This window comes from Balaenoptera ricei, chromosome 4 (assembly GCF_028023285.1).
Source record: "Balaenoptera ricei isolate mBalRic1 chromosome 4, mBalRic1.hap2, whole genome shotgun sequence".
Taxonomy (NCBI): domain Eukaryota; kingdom Metazoa; phylum Chordata; class Mammalia; order Artiodactyla; family Balaenopteridae; genus Balaenoptera; species Balaenoptera ricei.
In genome coordinates, this window is record NC_082642.1 from 56,644,738 (window position 1) to 56,664,215 (window position 19,478).

General features: G+C 39.2%; 1 protein-coding gene across 4 annotated transcripts in view; it reads right to left on the minus strand.

Moving 5' to 3' along the window:
• Positions 1-9,390: 9,390 nt before the first annotated feature.
• IFT80 (intraflagellar transport 80) overlaps positions 9,391-19,478 on the minus strand; it is a 112,179-nt gene continuing 102,091 nt past the window's right edge. For all 4 annotated transcript variants that reach the window (XM_059921961.1, XM_059921959.1, XM_059921960.1 and 1 more), the window contains 2 exons: positions 16,762-16,885; positions 9,391-9,840 (listed from right to left, as the gene is read on the minus strand). In XM_059921961.1, the coding sequence (XP_059777944.1) occupies positions 9,730-9,840; positions 16,762-16,885 (235 nt within the window). In that variant the 3' untranslated portion in view covers positions 9,391-9,729. The remainder of the gene's footprint in view (positions 9,841-16,761; positions 16,886-19,478) is intronic.

The window sequence follows — 19,478 nt, forward strand, 5'->3', positions numbered from 1 at the left end:
TCTATGCCATTTTGTCACGTGTGGCTTCGTGTAACCACCACTACAATCAAGATACAGAACTGTGCCATCACCTCAGAGCTTTCTGGTGCCACCCTTTATAGCCCTATAGCCACACACCCCCTCCCTCTCACTAACCCTTAACCCCTGGCATCTGTTAATCTGTTCTGCATATCTGTATTTTGTTATTTCAAGAATGTTATATAGGGGTTTCCCTGGTGGCGCAGTGGTTGAGAATCTGCCTGCTAATGCAGGGGACACGGGTTCGAGCCCTGGTCTGGGAAGATCCCACATGCTGCGGAGCGGCTGGGCCCGTGAGCCATAATTACTGAGCCTGCGCGTCTGGAGCCTGTGCTCCGCAACAAGAGAGGCTGCGATAGTGAGAGGCCCGCGCACAGCGATGAAGAGTGGCCCCCACTTGCCACAACTAGAGAAAGCCCTCGCACAGAAACGAAGACCCAACACAGCCATAAATTAAAAATAAATAAATAAATAAATAAATAAATAAAAATTAAAAAAAAAAAAGAAAAAAAGAATGTTATATAAATGGAAGCATACAGTATATAACCTTTTGAGATTGTTTTTTTTTTTTTCACCTAGCATAATTCTCTAGAGATGAACTCAAGTTGTGTGTAGCATTAGTTTTCTTTTAACAACTGAATAGTGTTCCATGATATAAATGTACCACAGGGACTTCCCTGGTGGCACAGTGGTTAAGAATCCGCCTGCCAATGCAGGGGACACGGGTTTGAGCCCTGGTCCGGGAAGATCCCACATGCTGCAACTACTGAGGCTGCGCTCTAGAGCCCGTACTCCGCAACAAGAGAAGCCACCGCAATGAGAAAGAGTAGCCCCCGCTCGCCGCAACTAGAGTCGTATGGTTCGCGCATGTTTAGTTTTGCAAGAAACTGCCATACTCCTTTCGTTAGTGGCTATACCATTTTTATATTCCCATGGGCAATATATGAGCGATCCAGTTTGTCTGCATCCTTGCCAGCATTTGGTGTTATCACCAATTTCTATTTTAGCTATTCTGATTGTTGTAGCTTTAATTTGCATTTCCCTATTGGCTAAGATATTGAATGTCTTTTCACGTGCATAATTTGCCATCTGCATATCCTCTTTGGTAAAATGTCTGTTCGTGTCTCTTGCCCATTTTCTAATTGGATTGTTTTTTACTGTTCGGATTTGACAGTTCTTTATATATTCTAGTGCAAGTCCTTTGTCAGATATGTGGTTTGCATATTTTTTTCCACTCAGTCACTTTTTAAGAGTCAATTTTTTTTTTACCAAAGTGATACATGCACATATTTAAGTAAGCAAATAGCTCTCTGAGGCTTGTTGTGAAAAATAGTGGGAATGGACTCCTTCTCAATCTCCCTCTCCCGAAAAGCAACCACTTTCAGCCCTTTTAGCTGGCTCTTTTAGTTTTTACTGCCATCTCACTAAATAAATGTTTATTATTTCCTGATTTGGGTGGTTTTTTTTTAGCATTATCTATTATTGCCTTTCCACTATGAAAAATGAAGATTTAGTTCTTTTTTCAACCTTTCGTCTATCCTCATCCAACATATGCACCCCAATCCCTCCAAAACAAATCTACGATCTCATTCCACAATTCTAAATCCAAAAAATGTTTCATAATTGACCCAAACTGAACTCATTTGGCAGCAAAACCTGGTGAGAAACTACTTCTAATCTTTATTCATATTGTTTAATGTAAATGTCCCTATGCTGCACTGCAGAAATAGTAATATGTTTGATTAGGAAGTGTTAGCTGAGACCCTTCTGGGGTTGTTCTGTAATAAATGATCTATGAGCTGTATTACCAAAAAAAAAAAAAAAATTAATATCCACTATATTTTGTAAACAAATTTGAATTCTGAAACATTTGGCCCAAGGGTTTCAGATATGGGATTGTGGACCTGAATAATTATAATTTGGTTAGATAAATATTCAGTGTTTACATTATTATGACTACGTAAGTAAATTCTATTCACAAGTAAGCCATATTCTGCGCGATGATGACTATTAATGTCGAAACATGTAGAACTACTTTTGTCGATGAGCACATTTTAAATTGGGTTAAAGAGGGATGACATAAGCTCATTTACTAGGAAGTTTATTTGGTGATTTTCCTGTATGTTATTTAGCAGAAATCGAAATTGAGCATCACTCTCCTTGTAGTGTTTGCGCAAATTGCACCATCTCAGTGACACCTTCTCATACACTCTATTGAAAATCACATCCCCGCCCCCCCCATCATTTTAATCTCCTTTGTGCTTTGTCTCTACTCATTTATATCTAAAATACTATATGTTTTTTGCCTATTTGCTTACGGTCTTTCTCCTTCCCACCAAAATGTCAGCTTCACCAGAGGACAGGAATATTTCTCTGTTTTGCTCATTACAAGGCATTACAAGGTTCTGTCACCTAGAACAGTGCCCAGGCCACAGTAGGTGCTCAAGAGTGATTTGTTTAATAAATGAATTTTGCTATTTGAAATTCAGGTAGTCATCAAGAATGGGGAAAAAAGATTTTTATTCTGGGAAGACAAGTGCCACAAAAAGGAATTTTGTTGACTTAATTACAATTTTTAAATTATAACTATTTTTCTAACAGTTTTGACTGAATGTCACTGGACTTAAAAGATACAAATTTTAGTTTCATTGCAAATACTATCTAGTATTTTAAGTCAAAGACAAATTCATTATAGTCCTGAATCCATTCATATAATCCTTTTTAGGATTACATTTTGTGACACAGATAGCTAATCAGAACAGGTAGCAGGTAGAGAAAATAATTACATTTTGTGCATTTCATTGTGCATATTTTCATCTACATTAAAAACACAGAAAATGAAGAGAAATTAATATTATGTTAATGGCAGATATTGAAAGGCAGGGAAGAAAACACAGGAAAATTGGCAGTAGATTCTACTATTATGGGTATATAAAAATTCTAATTTAATTCTCTAGCACATTGTAAATATTACTTAATCTCTATTCGATTACATTCTACCATTTAACACTAGACATGTGGATACTTAAGGAAAGGCAAAATAAGAAATATACTAAACATACAATCTCTTGGGTATTGTTATCTGTAACTGCTAAAATGAGAGTAAAAGAGAATGCTGGGGTGAATCTTGATTGAGAACCAAGCTGAGAACTATGGTCACTAGCCTCAAACCTGCCCCCAAAGGAAAAATTATGGTGGGACAATGCAAAGTACCTCCAAGACCTCTGGTCACCAAGAAAGTAGCCCATGTAGCGGGAGGGCAAAACCAAGAAGCTATTGAAATTTGAAGGTACGGTGTGAAGGAGTTTTCTCATTTTGTGGATAGTTATCATTGGCTCCCTGCAAAGCTTTGCTAAAACGGATTGTGAGAGTGACAAATTTAGGGGCAGTATCTTTGGTTTTGAATACTGCAGAGTGAACAAGCACATTTGGGTGGATACAGGACCCACAGCTCAGTATGGGACAGTCATAGATAGCTGTACATGACGCAGACCCACAGCAGGTTATTCCCAAGGGAACAGCCAGCCTAGTGGACTAAATAAAACTGCTGTAAAGTGTATTTACCCTGAAAAGGAGGACTTTCCAGCTTCCCAAATAAATGCCAAGTAGAATACCCCGGATAAAGCAGCTGAAATGCTTTACATACAAACTATGTGGAACTGGCTCTGTGATGATGGGACTGTTCATCCGCCCACATCATGGTAAATGCTGTGATTAAGGGGGCCCTTTCCCATGGGCACTGCATGTCATCTTACTGCTGCAAAACTGAACAACAGTCTGAGAAGCCTTATCAGATTTGCTTCCTCAGCTTGCTCACGTGTGTCTTACAAATACCAAAAACATTAAAGAAAGTGGGAGAGACAGATGGGAGAATCGAGGGACTCACTCCAGTGGGGTGGAAATCTTTTCATGGTTATTAAGAAATGGGAAGAATAAAATGGACATAGATGGAATTGAAACAAAAATCTTAATACAGCACTACTGAAATTTGGGAGGACCTCCTGCTAGACCTTCAACATTAAAGGTCCTCCCAAAGCCTGCTTTATTTTTCGCAATTTGGAGGAATTTTAAAAACTGCAAGGCAAAGATTACAATGAGGTACTCATCCTGAAAATACCTGAAGTAATAGGGAGATTAATCAAGATAAAGATTGATAAAAGGGCCTCAGTCCCTTGGCTCAACCCTTCACTGGGGACCAAAAGCCTAATGCACGTGAGTAAAATGGTTAGAAGGTGGGGAGGTTTCGGGGACACTTGACCTGGGAGCCCTGTGCACTATAGTACCAAAATCTGTTAGTAAAGTTCTAATGGGAGGCAAAGTATATTGAGAGGATATTGAAATGCAATAGCTTAATCCCATCAGGTGAACGAGTTTATATGAAGTGGTTTTGACTTTTTTACCTGCATGTATTATGGGGATGGATATTGCATCTGACTGGGGAATATTTCCCCGACGTAGTATTGTAAAACAGAAGGCATGTAAACCCTTCCTTCAAGTCACATGTTAAATGGGAATGAATAAGATTGCCCAAGCCCACACTTTATAGAAGCTGGAGTGCTTGTCTGGACAAATCCTCTGCACAATAGCTGTGTGCGGAATGTAACTGTGGTTTATGGCGAAAGCCTGTAAGCACCTCCCAGCAATGACTACTGGAATTGCAGACTAGAAAATTTCCATTTGAGGGGCAATTACTAGCTTGCCACCAGACATTAACTGGAAATGCCCATGTGACTGAAAGGCATAAAATAATCTTGCAACCTGAAATACCCATGATGTCTGGTGATGTCAGAGAAATGCTCTAATGAAGAAGGCAGTGCCCAGAAGAGTTCTATAATAAAATAGACATGGTTTGTACAGGAACATTCTACCGGGGAATGAAGTGTATCCACGAGTGGGTAGACTCTCTGCCCCAGGACTGACTTTGGAACCACGTGAGGAGCTGCCAGATTCTATGATTACTTGGACAGTGCCCTATAAACAGCTCTCAACTGACCAACAAAGAGCTGCTTGGTTTATGGATGGCAGTTTCAACATGAACAGACAACATTCTGTTTGGAAGGCCACCACTCTGATGGAAAAAGATAAAAACAAATCAGCTTGGTGAACTGCGCTGCATGCTGTTTACCCTTATGTTTGGATCTTTACCGACTCATAGGCAGTGGCCAATGACCTGGCCATGTGGTCAGGCAGAAGGGCAATGGAAGATTGGCCTATTGGGAGGCCAGTGGAAACAGGGCATGGCTCTATGGAAATCATTACAGGAATTTGAGGGGTGCATTAAAGTAGGCCACGTCAATGCCATCAGAAGAACCCCCTTCCTGCATCAGAAGGCGATTAGAATCGACAAGCAGATACCCTAGTGTGCTCACTTGATGTAGCCACCTGGGTCTGTGAAACGGGTGGACACTGGGGGGGTGGGCTGCAGCAATGCAGAGATGGGCTCGATCTAGACGTATTCCTCTGAGTCACAAAACGCCAACAAGAACTGTTCCGTCTGCCAACAAGAGACACAGAGACTACAGCTGGCTCTGGGGCAGATTCCCGAGGGGGAGTCCTTGCCCAGAGCTGGCAAGTCAGGCTGATGCTGGTAGCCCTGGGGGACGGCAAGTGGATCCTGACAGGAATAACTCTGACTCTGGACTGGGCTTTGCTTCCCCAGGGGTAGATGCAAATGATCAGAGTACCGCAAAAGAACTGGAACAGAAGATACTGCATTGATTTGGACCGCTGTGTCACGTTTCTTCAGACCAAGGAACACTATTTACAGACCATTGTCTGTAACATTGTCTGTAACAACGGGCAGAGAGATCTCTTCCTCAGAGTAACAGTTTGGTAAAGAATTAGAAGGAACAATCAAAACATTGATTGTCTAAAAGGGGGGAGATAGGGAATTCCCTGGCGCTCCAGTGGTTAAGACTTGGCGCTTTCACTGCCAGGGGCCCGGGTTCGATCCCTGGTTGAGGAGCTAAGATCCCACAAGCTGAGCAGCCCAGCCAAAAAAGAAAAAAAACCCAAAGAAACAACAAAAACAACAGACATATATAAAAAAAAAAAATGGGAGGAGAGAGAGGCATGAAAGGCTGGTTTACATGCCCTCATGAATGTGTGCTCACAGTCAACATGAGCGGGGCTGAGGGACTGTCCTCACTGGACAAATCCCTCTGCTTTTCTGGATGTGGGGACGAGGGGGTGGGTGAGGATGCTCGTGTGACAACGCTACTGTTTTCTCTCTTTCCCGTATCACCTTACCTTTCTTCTTCCTACTTGAGGCAGTGGTCCCTGGACCAAGGATGCAACTACGTTGCTGGAAGCAGGGATGATTCCTGAGCAACAGGGTCCTTTATGTCAGAGTTCCTAAGGGCCTGACGGGGTGGGTTGTGCTTTCGCTCCATCGGGCAATACTGGGGCTAACAGTGAATACAGTTACATTGCCTATTGGAAGAAATAGCCCGCTAACTCTGTACCTATGTAACCCTATCTTACGTGGATGGGAGTGGACAGAGCGGGAGGCACTTGGCTAGACTCTTACTGCTGCCTGTGATCTAGACCAGCACAGTGGCTGAACCTAATGTTCCTTCCAAAGTGAAAAGGTTTGGGTACAAACAGAAGAAATAGTTAAGTAGCCAAGGGTAAATGAATAATAACTGAGTTATGCAATGAGAGAACTCCAATGATAATGCTTGGAAGGAAGCTCAGAGCAAGAAATGATATTATCTCTTAAGTCCAATTATACCAAATGCCTCAAGGTCATATATTGCTGAGACCACTCCTGCTTTTTTTTTTTTAATTTATTTTTTTATATTTATTTTTGGCTGTGTTGGGTCTTCGTTTCTGTGCGAGGGCTTTCTCCAGTTGCGGCAAGCGGGGGCCACTCTTCATCGCGGTGCGCGGGGTCTCTCACTATCGCGGCCTCTCGTTCCGGAGCACAGGCTCCAGACGCGCAGGCTCAGTAATTGTGGCTCAGGGGCCTAGTTGCTCCGCGGCATGTGGGATCCTCCCAGACCAGGGCTCGAACCCGTGTCCCCTGCATTGGCAGGCAGATTCTCAACCACTGCGCCACCAGGGAAGCCCCACTCCTGCTTTTGAACCTGACAAGATTGAATGGAAACCCTGAGACATCCCATCATATGATATGACGATGGATTGGGCTGATTATCTGAGACTGGATGAGACTCCAGGAAATGTGTCAGTATCTTTGATTCTTATTTTTCAGGTTACATCTACCATAATGTGATGTGCTATAACACTGGCATTATTGGAAAGATAATGCCAATATTGATCATCAAATGTATTGGGAAATTGAGTTTAATAGCTTCCTATCCTTACTCCACATTGACTCCTCCAAGTGTTGCTGTATCTGTTATGCTCAGTCAGGTATGTTCCTTCTGCTATAAAAGATCCCATGATCAAAGACCAGGGAGTAGCCTATGATATATAAAGGATGTATCTGGTCTTGGGGAGGGGGGCTGGTAAAGAGCTTCCTAAACCCTTGGAATTTCCAGAGTGAGAGGAATATCTTTGTTATGCTAATGAGTGGGGGTGGCTAGAGAACTTCAGGATGAGGGCTGGTCACCACACGATTAGAGGGCTAAAACTTTTAGCCACCTGACCTCCAGGGAGAGGAAGGGAGATGGCCATTGAGTTCAATCGCATAGCCAGTGATTTAATCAACTGTGCCTACGTAATAAAACTCTTGAGACAAAATTCAGGACAGCAAGGCCTGGGGGAGCCTCCTAGTTGGTGAACGTATTGACGTGCTGGGAGGATGACGTGCCGGGGTTCCACGAGGAGGAGCCAGCATGGAAGCTCTGTGTCTCCCACTTCCCCCCAGATCTCTCCTTCCTCCTAGACCTTGCTCTATGCATCTCTTCCATTTGGCTGTTCCTAAGTTGTATCTTTTACAATAAAATTGTAATAGAAAATTTTTCAGTGAGTTTGGTGAGTCATTCTAGTGAATTATCAAACCTAAAGGGGGGTGGTAAGAACCCATAAATTTGGAGCCAAGTCGGAGAGATGTGGGTATCCTGGGGTCCCCACTAGCGACTGGCAACTGAAATAAGGGCAGTCTAGCTGAGGATTTTGCCCTTTAACTTGTCCGACCTACACTAACTCTGGGTAGTGTCAGAATTGAATTGAATGGTAGGGCATCTAGCTGGTTATCAGAGAATTGGTAGAATGCAGACACATTTCATTATATTTTTTGAGTTTTTAAATTGTAGTAAAATAAATATAATATAAAGTTTACTCTTTTGACCATCTTTTTTTAAACTTTCTACTGTCATATAACATAATATAGAAAACATATATAAATGTATAAGTACAACTTATAAGTAAACCGCTCAATCATATTTCACAAACTGACACACCTTTGTACCCGGCATCTGGATGAAGAACAGAACATGCCAACATTCCAGAAAGAAAAAGGAATATGTTGAAAATATAGGAACATTTTCATTAAAAAAAAATTGATATATTAATTAAAATGGGGGTGAGAGAGGTAATCACTTTCCCATGCATATGCCTATGCCCACTCTATAATATACCATTTCCAAAAATGTCTTCATGGAAGAATTTCTAAGGATTATTTGTGTCAATGTTAAAAAGCTTTGTGGTAATAATAGTTTTGGGACATACTGAATTAAGGCTAGTCCAACAGATTGATCATTTAAGGAGATTTTCACAAATTCAGACTCTAGAGCCTAGTGCCTAAACATTCTCAAGTCAGAAGAGGAATGAGGAAAATATTTCTTGCCCATTCTAGATATATTTCTAAAATTATGGTAAATATATATAACAAAATTTACCATTTTAACCATTTTCAAGTGTACAATTCAGTGGCATTAAGTACATTTCCAGTGTTGGGCAACCATCACCACTATCCATTTCCACAACTCATTCATGCCAGACAGGAATTCTGAACTTATTAAACAATAGCTCCCCAATTTTCCCTCCCACAGTCCCTGGCAACTACTATTCGCCTTTCTGACTCAGTGAACTCGCCTATTTTTGGTATCTCATGTTAGTGGGATCATACAATGTTTGACCTTTTGTGTCTGGCTTATTTCACTTAGCATAGTATTTTCAAGGTTCATCCATGTTGTAGCATGTATCAGAATTTCATTCTCTTTAAAGGCTGGATAATATTCCACTGTGTGTAAATACCACATATTTTTTATCCATTCATCTGTTGATGGCCATCTTTTTTTGCCCACCATTTTGCTATTGTGAAAAATGCTGCTATGAACATTGGTATACAAGTATATGTATTATTTTATACTTTCATAAGTCAAGCTTCATTTTTTTGTTGTTGTATAAATAAACTTTCGGAGTACTTCACAATTGAGATCAAATAGAAATTAATGATAACATACATTTTTAAAGAGTCCAATGTTTTATTATCAGCATTAATATTGTTCATACTGAAGATTCAGGGATAAAATAATGGACAGAAAACTGGAATGTAAGCAATACTACATAGATGCATCATAAATATATAGGATGTTTTGCTAATTATTGGACTAAAAATATAAAAGATGAAATTACACCAATTATTTTGTGCTTAGTCTTTCTGAATATCCTTTTGGTATTAAATACACAGCAAGTGCTTATACTTAGAGATTCTGCCTTTTTTTAAGCAAGGAAAACAAGCTTATCCTTGGTTAATCAGAATCAGTTTCAAAAGGTAAAACTTCTTAAAGGTAAGCATGGCATTTAGTGCTTAAGACCAATATTCTTGCTGGGCTGGCTGCTTGAGGATCGCTCTCTTTCTTTAGTAATTTCCATCTCAATTTTGGCTTTGATTTTCTCCCAATCTATTTCGAGCTGCAGTAGAAGAAAAGAAGAAACATGCATATATAGTATAAGACATTTTTGTTTAATGCAAAGTAACTAAGAGTAGACAAAAACAGAATGCATGACTTCCAAAACATTAGAGAAAAAAGAGGGCAGGAAAGAAAAGTTAAGAAGAGATAATGCTCCCCCAAAAAATGAAATAGCGTTAAGAATAAGACCTAATAGAACAATTATCACAATAAAAAGCAAAGACTCTCATTGTGATACCAAAGACCAAAATCTAGTTGTAGCTTTTTATAAAAGGCACATCTAAACTGTCCCATGGAGCCTTAGGATTCTGCTCCGGTGCCTCAGGTTCGAGGGGGTAGGAGCGAGTGAAGATGGACTGCTCTCCTGCAAACAACAGGGAGAATGGACAGGGCTCCATTTTTGAAACAGTAGGCCATGTTTCAAATGGGTCAACTCTTCACCGCTTTTATACTGACGTTTCCATTAGGAGCCTACCTATGGAGAAAGATAGGGGAGCATCTGCTTCCCCAGAGCATACTCTGCAAAAGGGGCTCCTTCACAACTCTTAAAATAATATGAAGACTTGGTGGTAAGAAAATGATACGGGCTTCCCTGGTGGCAGAGTGGTTAAGAATCCGCCTGCCAGTGCAGGGGACACGGGTTCAAACCCTGGTCCGGGAAGATCCCACATGCCGCGGAGCAACTAAGGCCTTGCGCCACAACTACCAAACCTGTGCTCTAGAGCCCGCGCGCCACCACTACTGAAGTCCGTGTGCTTAGAGCCCGTGCTCTGCAACAAGAGAAGCCTCTGCAATGAGAAGCCCGCGCACCGCAACAAAGAATAGCCCCCCTGCGCTCGCCACAACTAGAGAAAGCCCACGCACAGCAACAAAGACCCAACACAGCCAAAAATAAATAAATAAAATAGATAAATTCATGAAAAAAAAGAAAATGATGAAAAGATATTAGAGGAAGTAGTGGGAAAGCAAGGCTGAAAGACATAAAAAGAATAACTGAAAAGTGATAATATTTTTATCTGTTTTCAGCCAACCACCAGACCCCCCAAAATCCAGCCCTGCCCCTCTACTAAATCAACAGACATAGTGTTAGGAATGGACTCTGCTCTGAATTCAATAAACAATTTCTTTAGGGAAAAGGCTTCTACTATTTTTAAAAGTTTGGAGATCACTAATTAAGGAATGTGTGTCCTCTCAGGCAAGACATGGGAAAAACTGGGTCCTACCTAAAACTAACTCTGATTTACTTTGAAATAAACCCAAACTCCTGAGACTGAGCCAAAAGTGAATAGGTTTTCGCCTCCATGTAGGGGAGGTGAGTAGAATAAGCAGTATTAAAGCAGACTGCGTTACTACTTGCTGCCTGAACAGATTTACCTTAAGTAACTGAGACTAATTTAACCTTAACAGGACTTCACGCCTCTTTTATTTTGTGTTGGAAATAGGTAGAATTAAGTATTTGGTTCTTTTTTATTCCAATATCCTTTCTCTAAATTTCTGTGAAGTAATTTGTGGATATTTTTTAGATAATCATTCCATATACTTGTCTATAATACATAAAATTGATGAATTAAAAGAATCCCTCTTACTCATAGAAGATGAATGTCTGTGCTAAGATGCAAGTGACAGCTTATCGAAAGGCAGAGCAAATGTTAGGTTATTTGAAAGACTCATTTTTCAATCAGGTCAGAACTTGATGTTTTTTAAATGGCAAAACAACTCATCTAAGAAAACATTTGCAAAGAGAAAGACAAAACTTGATGAATGCCTTGGCCTTCTTCCAGGCTTAAATTGACTTACATATGTTTTTCAAATCAATCACAATAAAACCATATACCGATGATACACTAAACAACTGTTGCTCAGCTGCACCAGAAGTGCATCAAGCAGATTGATGACATCTATATTAGTTACTTGTTATAGTACAAATGAGGGTGTCAGCTGACTGCTATCCTACTGAAAATAAATGTTTCACTTTCACTCTGGCATTTGTCCAGTTTTAGAACAATGTTCTCCTGATAATTTAGTCTCTGGAATAGAGTATTTTTAATAGTGAGTTTTAGATAAGGATGTACTCATGACAGCTGTCAAGTGACTTCTACACTACAACACATCCTTTTCTAGTCTAGGGAGTGTTAATACTATTTGGCACTTCTTATTCTAGTCCCTAGTTGGTCAATTCTTCCCATTCACATAATAATAATTTTGAAATCATAGCAAATGGCTCTCCATCCTCTACCCCATCTCTCTTACTCTCAGCCGAAAATCAGCTTCCTACTTTACAGAGAATATAGTGGCCATCAGGCATGAATTCACTTAATTTCCTTCCTTTCATAAAAGTAGGGTATCCGTCCTTATCTCTTTCCCTTCTGTCTCAGGGCAACCTCTTCACATAAGTCCCTGATCTCATCTTCTTTGACTCCTCTAGGACATTGGCCTTCAATTATTACCTACATATTTCAATTTCCTTCTCTTCACTGGCTGCTCCTCATTATCCTTCCCTCTCTATTCTGTCTCCCTACAAGCTACCACCTTCATTCTTCTTTTCATTCCTGACTCTCATCCTCTCCCCAGACCACTGTAATATGACTGTGTTCCCACTACACCTCAGAAGCTTTTCACTAACGCCACCATTAAGTGTTTTAATCCCTCATCCTGTACACCTTCTCTATACGAGCAATTATTTAATGCTCACTCTATGCCCTGGATTGCTCTAGGAGCAAGGATTTAGCAGTGAACAAAAAGATAAAAATCACTGTCTTCATAGAAAGATAAACAAAGACAAGTAATAGTGGTAAGAGTTTTGGAAACAGGGGAGGGAGATAGCGCCAGGGTGGAGTTGTGGGGGGGGGATGGGTGTTGTATTTCAAACAGAGTGATCAGAGAAGGCCTCCCTGAGAAGCTGACGTGAGGGCCTGATGATGAGTGAGCGAGTCTCTGGGTGTATCTGGGGAAGAGCATGCTAACAGACAGAGGGAAGAAAAAGGTCCTGATGTAGGAGCATCCCCTGGACCTTGATGACCACCGCTCTTTGAAATATCTCTCTCAGTACAATATCGTTCTCTTCTGGTTTCTGCTCTCGTTTCTAAATGTCCTCAGTCTTTTTTTTTTTTTTCTTTTTCTTTTTCTCCTATATCCTTACCCTCAGTAACCTCTTCACTGTTAGTATTCACTGGGGTTCCAAGCACAGCGTTTTCATACTTTCCCCTAGGAGATCTCCTCCACTCTCACAGCTTCAACTATTCCTAAACGGTCATGACCATAAATTTATTTACCTAGCCCTGCTTCTTCCTTTATCAACACCCTCTGATGTTCACATTGATATTTCCAATGCCCACTAGACATCTCTGCCTCGATAGGGGCCACCCCACAGGGACTTCAAACTCAAAAAATGGCCTATTTTCATGTATTCAAACTCAAAAGGTCCAAAACTTGTATATGCTCACGTTCCTCTACCAGTCACCAACACTAGGAATCCTGAAGTTGTTCTCAAATGTCTTGCCTTACCTCACCACCTCTCCTCCCACCCCCAACCACAATGTTCTATTAATTTTACTGCTACTTTTTCTTACACTAATCCTACCATCTCCGTCTCCTGCTGAGATTATTACAGTAACCTCCTAACTGGTCTCCTAGTCACCACCCTTACCTCCAATCCGTCTTCCACATCAGAAGTTATCTTTCAGGTCATTTTCTTGATTACAAACCTCCAAGTCTTTGCACTGCCTCCATTATAAAGTCTATTATCACAGTGTTAAGACTCTTTAATGTCTGGTCCCATCAATATTCCAGCCACCCAGGACCCAGCACCCAGGACCCAGGGCAGTCACTCTGTACTCCTTCACCATTCTTTCAAGATCCCATGCATTTGCTCTTATTATCATATCCTTTAACTGACTAACAAAATCCTACTCAAGATAATTCTGTGGAATAAATAAATAAATTTTAAAAATGAAAACTAACAAATACAAAGTATTCAATTTCCAAAGGGGAAAAAAAGGATACTTTGGTGGAAAATTCCAAGTTTCCGTTTCCACTTAGGAACTGGGATTTTAAAAGGGAAAAGTGATCACGTCACTTCCATTCAGTATCTTTACATTAATCTTAGGGTAAATCCAATATACCGAATTTGCCCTATGAAACCCTCAGGTCAATCTCCCTTTTGCTCGTCACTCTTTCCCACTTCAGAGCCTTCCCTCTGCCTAGAACACGGCCATCGCCACACCCTCCCCCCACACCCTCAGTCAGCTTCTACTATCCATTCTTTACAGCTCAGCTCAAATAGCAATTGCTTTGCTTAGAAAAATCTGCTGATTCCCCCCACCCCAGGTCAGGCCTGTCATTCATAAAGTCTTACAGCACTATGTACACTACCTTCGAGGCAATTATCACAACTGAAATGAACAATTAACTGTATAATTAACTATCACCTCCATTTGAATATAAGTTTCAGGAGGGTCAGTGTTTGCCAGGTTTACTATTATATCCCAACCACCAAGGAGAGTACATTGTCTGCAGGAGGTGCTCAGTAAATATCGAATGAATAAAAGGTAACTAATTACCCAGCAAATGAGCTATCACTTAACAATCTCTCGTTATTTTCTCTCCTGTTTTTCCCTCTTTTTTTCTTTCTCCTAGCATAATGCTTTAAACATTTCCTGTCTCTTCTACTTCCCTTCCTGCACAGAGTATGTATTCAGTAGATTGAATGTATTCCTCAAGTGGACTTTATTTGCCAGACTCATAAATTATTTTATAAATACTTACTGAACAAACTTGTAGAGCAGGTATAATGACTCTAATGGGGTTCTTAGAAGATAGTACACCGTGTATGGATCTCAGATTTCCATATTTTAAACTAGAAAGGCCCAAATAACATTTCACGGCTCATAAATATGAATGTATATCAAACTTCACTTCTTATAAACTTTTACGTTATGCATTGTGAGCCCATTTGAGTTCACCAGATAGGTAGAATAAATTTCTTTTTAAGAATGATCTTTTTCTATTCAATTCTTAGTTCTGAAATAAAGAGTTTATAGAATCACAATTTTGGCTAAGATAATTTTTAAGTCAAAGATCATTTTCATCTTAAAATACTGCTTTATGATTTCTAGTTAACTTCCAAATTACATTTGTGAAGAAGAAAAGTAGGAAACTAGAACATAGTGCCATAGAGAGTCAAAGTAACCTATATAGTTTCAGGATGAAAAGAAAACAAAATACCAAAAAAAAGCCATGTTATTCTGATTCTCCCACTTTGAACATTTCTACTACTCTTGTGACTGAAGTATCATATGTTAGTTATAGGTGAATACGTATATAATGAAAAAGAAGATATGAATGTTAAGTTTTTAATATCTGAAATATAATTTCCTTGAGGGTAAAAACTATATTTTTTATGTCCTCAAAAGCACCTAGTGTGAATGCAGTGAAAATAATATTATTAGTAATGATGATGAAGAGGAAGCAGAGTAGTATTAATCTGCTTAAAAATTACACAATAAAGTAAATTTAAGGTGGGTGCTCATTTTTAACATACTGTCATATTTTCAAAACTGAGACAAAAAAGATGAGGTGACTACTGATTCTCTGGGCTGCTTAGCGCTCAGTGCTGGTGGCTGCTGTCATATTCTGTGAATTGAGGGTATAGCCCTCAGAGCTCCCAGTGAAGCCCTCATAGCCCAAACTCCCAAAGGATCCATTTCAGTAGTAAACAGTTCCGAATCAAACAAAAAAAATTTTGTGGAGCTTCTATAAAATACATCCCTTTCCACCAAGAAACCCACAACTTGTGTCTATCCTGGATCCAGATGATAAAGTTGCACTGCAGAACTAAGAATGGCCCCAAAGGCTTCATTACCCTGAAAACTGGTCTGAAGTCCAAAACTGTGGTTCATGACACTCAATATTCTAAATACGGCAAATGTATAATGTTGCCTTTAGTAGGTGCCTTCTCTCTACATCTTCCTTCCTCTTCCCAAGCTTCCTCTTATATATTCTGCCCCCTACGATAAATCAGAACATTCCATTTTATTCCATCCCCAAGGAGGAGCACTCCCACAGTCTATAAGCTCCATGAAGACAGAAGCCATATCTGTTTCAACACATAGCATAGTGCCTGGCCTGGAGTTAGTACTCATAAACATTTTTTGAATAAATGAACAACTAAAAGGCTAAAGGAATCAACTAGTTCACAGAGCTGGGAGCAAGGTTGACCCTGTTTTGGGATTACAAGTCTCTTGGCTCTGCATGGCTACAGGTGAGCTCTATTTCTGCCATTTGAGTATAGAACGATCTGGGCAGGTGGCCACAATCTTTTCTGCTCTAGGTGCTGGGACAAACGCCCTTGTTCTGGCTCTCCTGTGTGCTGATGTGTACTGGGATGGCTTTTTTCTAATTGGGTTTATAAAACTTTATATTCTGGTAGGGACTTGAGAGGCAAAGGGTTAGCAATCTTTTGTTCTAGGCGGCGAACTCTACCCAGGCCAGGCACCTTTTGAAGTGCAACTGAGCTCCCTAGAATCTGCAAAGTGGCAAAGTATCCATTTTCTGGCCAGTGCCCTCTGTGCTTATGTATTTCCCCTGGAGCAGAAAGGGCAGCTGGTAGAAGACAAAATTCAGGAGCTAGAAGCCTTTATCCTTGCCATTTATACTGTTTATCTAAAAGTATCAGTTAGCACACAACCTTAACACAAATCGAATATTATAAAACCAGACTTGAGTTAATCAAAACATGGCTATAAGAGTCCAGAAAAAATTTTCAGTAATATAATTACATAGTCAAAATAAGACAACATCAAAAGGCAACAAGTAGTTTTTTTTAGAGATTATGGTAAGAATTATTCAAATTTTGTCACATTAGGATGAATAATACATATTTATAAAGCATATACATTATTATCAAATACTGCATAATACTTACACCTTCTGCATACTGCAGGTATCGTTTATTAGTTTCCTGTTTACCAAATGTCTCCAAAAACTTTTGACGGTAGGCAAGCACTGTATCAACATGTGTTTTGTATTTAACAGCTAATTCAAGTGCCCTACAATGAGAAATAAAACAGATTATCCGCATTGCTGTGTTAGCCTCTATGGGCAGTGGAGTTTTGGGGTAAAAGGGTGGGACAGTCTATGTTGATCCCTCCACTCATCCCTCAATGTGAAAGGTATGTCATTCCCTACCTTATCCATCTTGCAAATTCCTATTTATACTTCAGGGTCCAGACCAAACATGATCTCTTCTCCCTGACCAGCTCTCCTTGTAGAAATAAATGACCATTATATCTTATCTGTGCTACAGAACATTTTATACATACTATTATTTCAGCTCTGCTTACAGTGTATTGTAACTATTATGAATCTGTTCCTTCCACTAACCTATGCATTTATTGAAGGGAGATCTGGGCTCCATTTCTCTTTGGTGAGTACTACAGAGTGTATGTATCATAAATGTTCACTGAAAAATTCATTGAAATCATAATAAAATTCAAGTGAATGAACTCCCCTAATGTAAGTGGTTCGACTATCTTGACCACTTTTTAAGTCAGTAATGAATTTATTCTGTTCAATATTCAACTAAATACTGATATCCTTACTTATCCTTATTAGTAGTACAGTAAATTAAAAATATTATGAAAATAAAATTTGAGGATAATAAAAGTCTGACAAAATGCCTTTTGCCATTTGATTCTTAGAAAAAGTTAATAGCCATTTAAATTTAATAATTTAATTAATATCTATTTAACTATGTAACTAAGTTATTTTAAGGTAATATTTTATTTAAATAGCAGACAAGAACTAAATGAATTGCTAAAATCAGTGGTATAACACCGAAGACATAAAATCTATATATTGATAATTTGGAGGGAGATGAAAAGATTATTCTTCAGTTCCAGGCCTATTTTTGCATGTAGGTTTTGGACAGCAACTCAGCCCGTGATCCTATGCATAACTCATATTAGTTGAGCCAGGAACAATCTAGTAGAATATAGCTCTCCTACACTGTTCATTGTTATCCTGTTTTAAAGTATGGGAAACAGTCATCGTAATAGTCAAAGTACATTATTTCTCAAGTTCTCTTGCTTTCTAATATAACACATGATTTCTGAATAGGCCAGTGATGGTTTATCAGACTCAAATATTATGAACTTGTTGTTTTAGACAAAACTGACTACTGACTAGAATTTTTGCAATATGTGACTGTTTAGTAGGAAAATTTGTTTGATTCTTAGCATGCTTTGGTTTGACGTAAACTAAATAGTCACTTTAAAAAGTATTTTAGATATTATGTGTGTATTAATTGACAAATGATAGACAATTGAGAGAGATATTAAAGACAATATGATAAATTATGAATGTAAGTCATGTATAATACAAATGATAATGTCAAAGTTCAGTACAATGATTTCTTACAAAAATATATTGCCATAAACAATATTGCTAAATCCAAGGGTATTTGCTACCCATCACAAACTCCTCACAAAGTTCCCTCATTCCTCTGTGACTTTATGTCTTTCAGAGAAAAAGAAGGCACACAGAAAAAATGTAGAGGTATTAGGATACAGAGGAACAAAAGTAGAAAACAAGAGAAGGCAAAAAAATATCTATAGAGGCTCAAAAGATGAGAAACAGAAGTAAAGATGCCTTAATTCTTCTAACCCTCCCTCACATCATCCCCCTCTTCACCCCTAAGGCTCTGATTCCCGTGTTGTATGTGTGAGTGGAGACTCTGGTGAACCACCTCACCGGCACCTCAGAAGTTCCAGTTCCCATTCTTTCTTTATGATTGTACACGATGGGGGAAGGTGTTCTCGACTGTGCAAAACTGGAGGTGTTCAAAGTGGGGAATACGTAAGCATCTATTCTGGGTTGGGGCTTTTCAAAAATTCCAAAGAGAGACTTTGTTATGGAACATCAACACATTTAATTACGTAGAAAGGATAGACCATGATGTCTAATCCTGCATTTATTTTTTTTTAAAGATTTTTTTATGTGGACCATTTTTAAAGTCTTTATTGAATTTGTTACAATATTGCTTCTGTTTTATGTTTTGGGTTTTTTGGCTGCGAGGCATGTGCGATCTTAGCTCCCTGAACAGGGATTGAACCCACACCCCCTGCACTGGAAGGCAAAGTCTTAACCACTGGACCGCCAGGGAAGTTCCTAATCCTGCATTTAGATGCTAAGAATTATCTGCTATTACAGTCATTATTATTATTATAAAATATATATTAATTATCTGATTGAAAAGCAATAGCTAAAGTTAGACATTCAAATGATATGTGCTATTTTAAATGTTCTCTAAAAGCACACACTGGGTAAAAAATGTTTCTGTACCACATTTAGGAGGGAATTTATTCCAAATTATCTAAGAGTTATGGGAACAGTATGTCTCTAGCTTTAAAATGGTTATTCAGCAACCAAACAAATGTAACATTAGATTATGGGGCTGGAAAAAATCCATGTATCCTCTCTGATTTTAAACAGAAGGAAGTTACATTAAAAGATGTTATAACTTCAAAGTATAATTTTTTTGCATAACTTGAATGAAGCAAAATCACTTTATATAACTGGTAAAGTAGAAAACCTGGAGTTTCTAGTTTCTACCTCTTTTAACTTCAGTTTTTGAAAACAGAC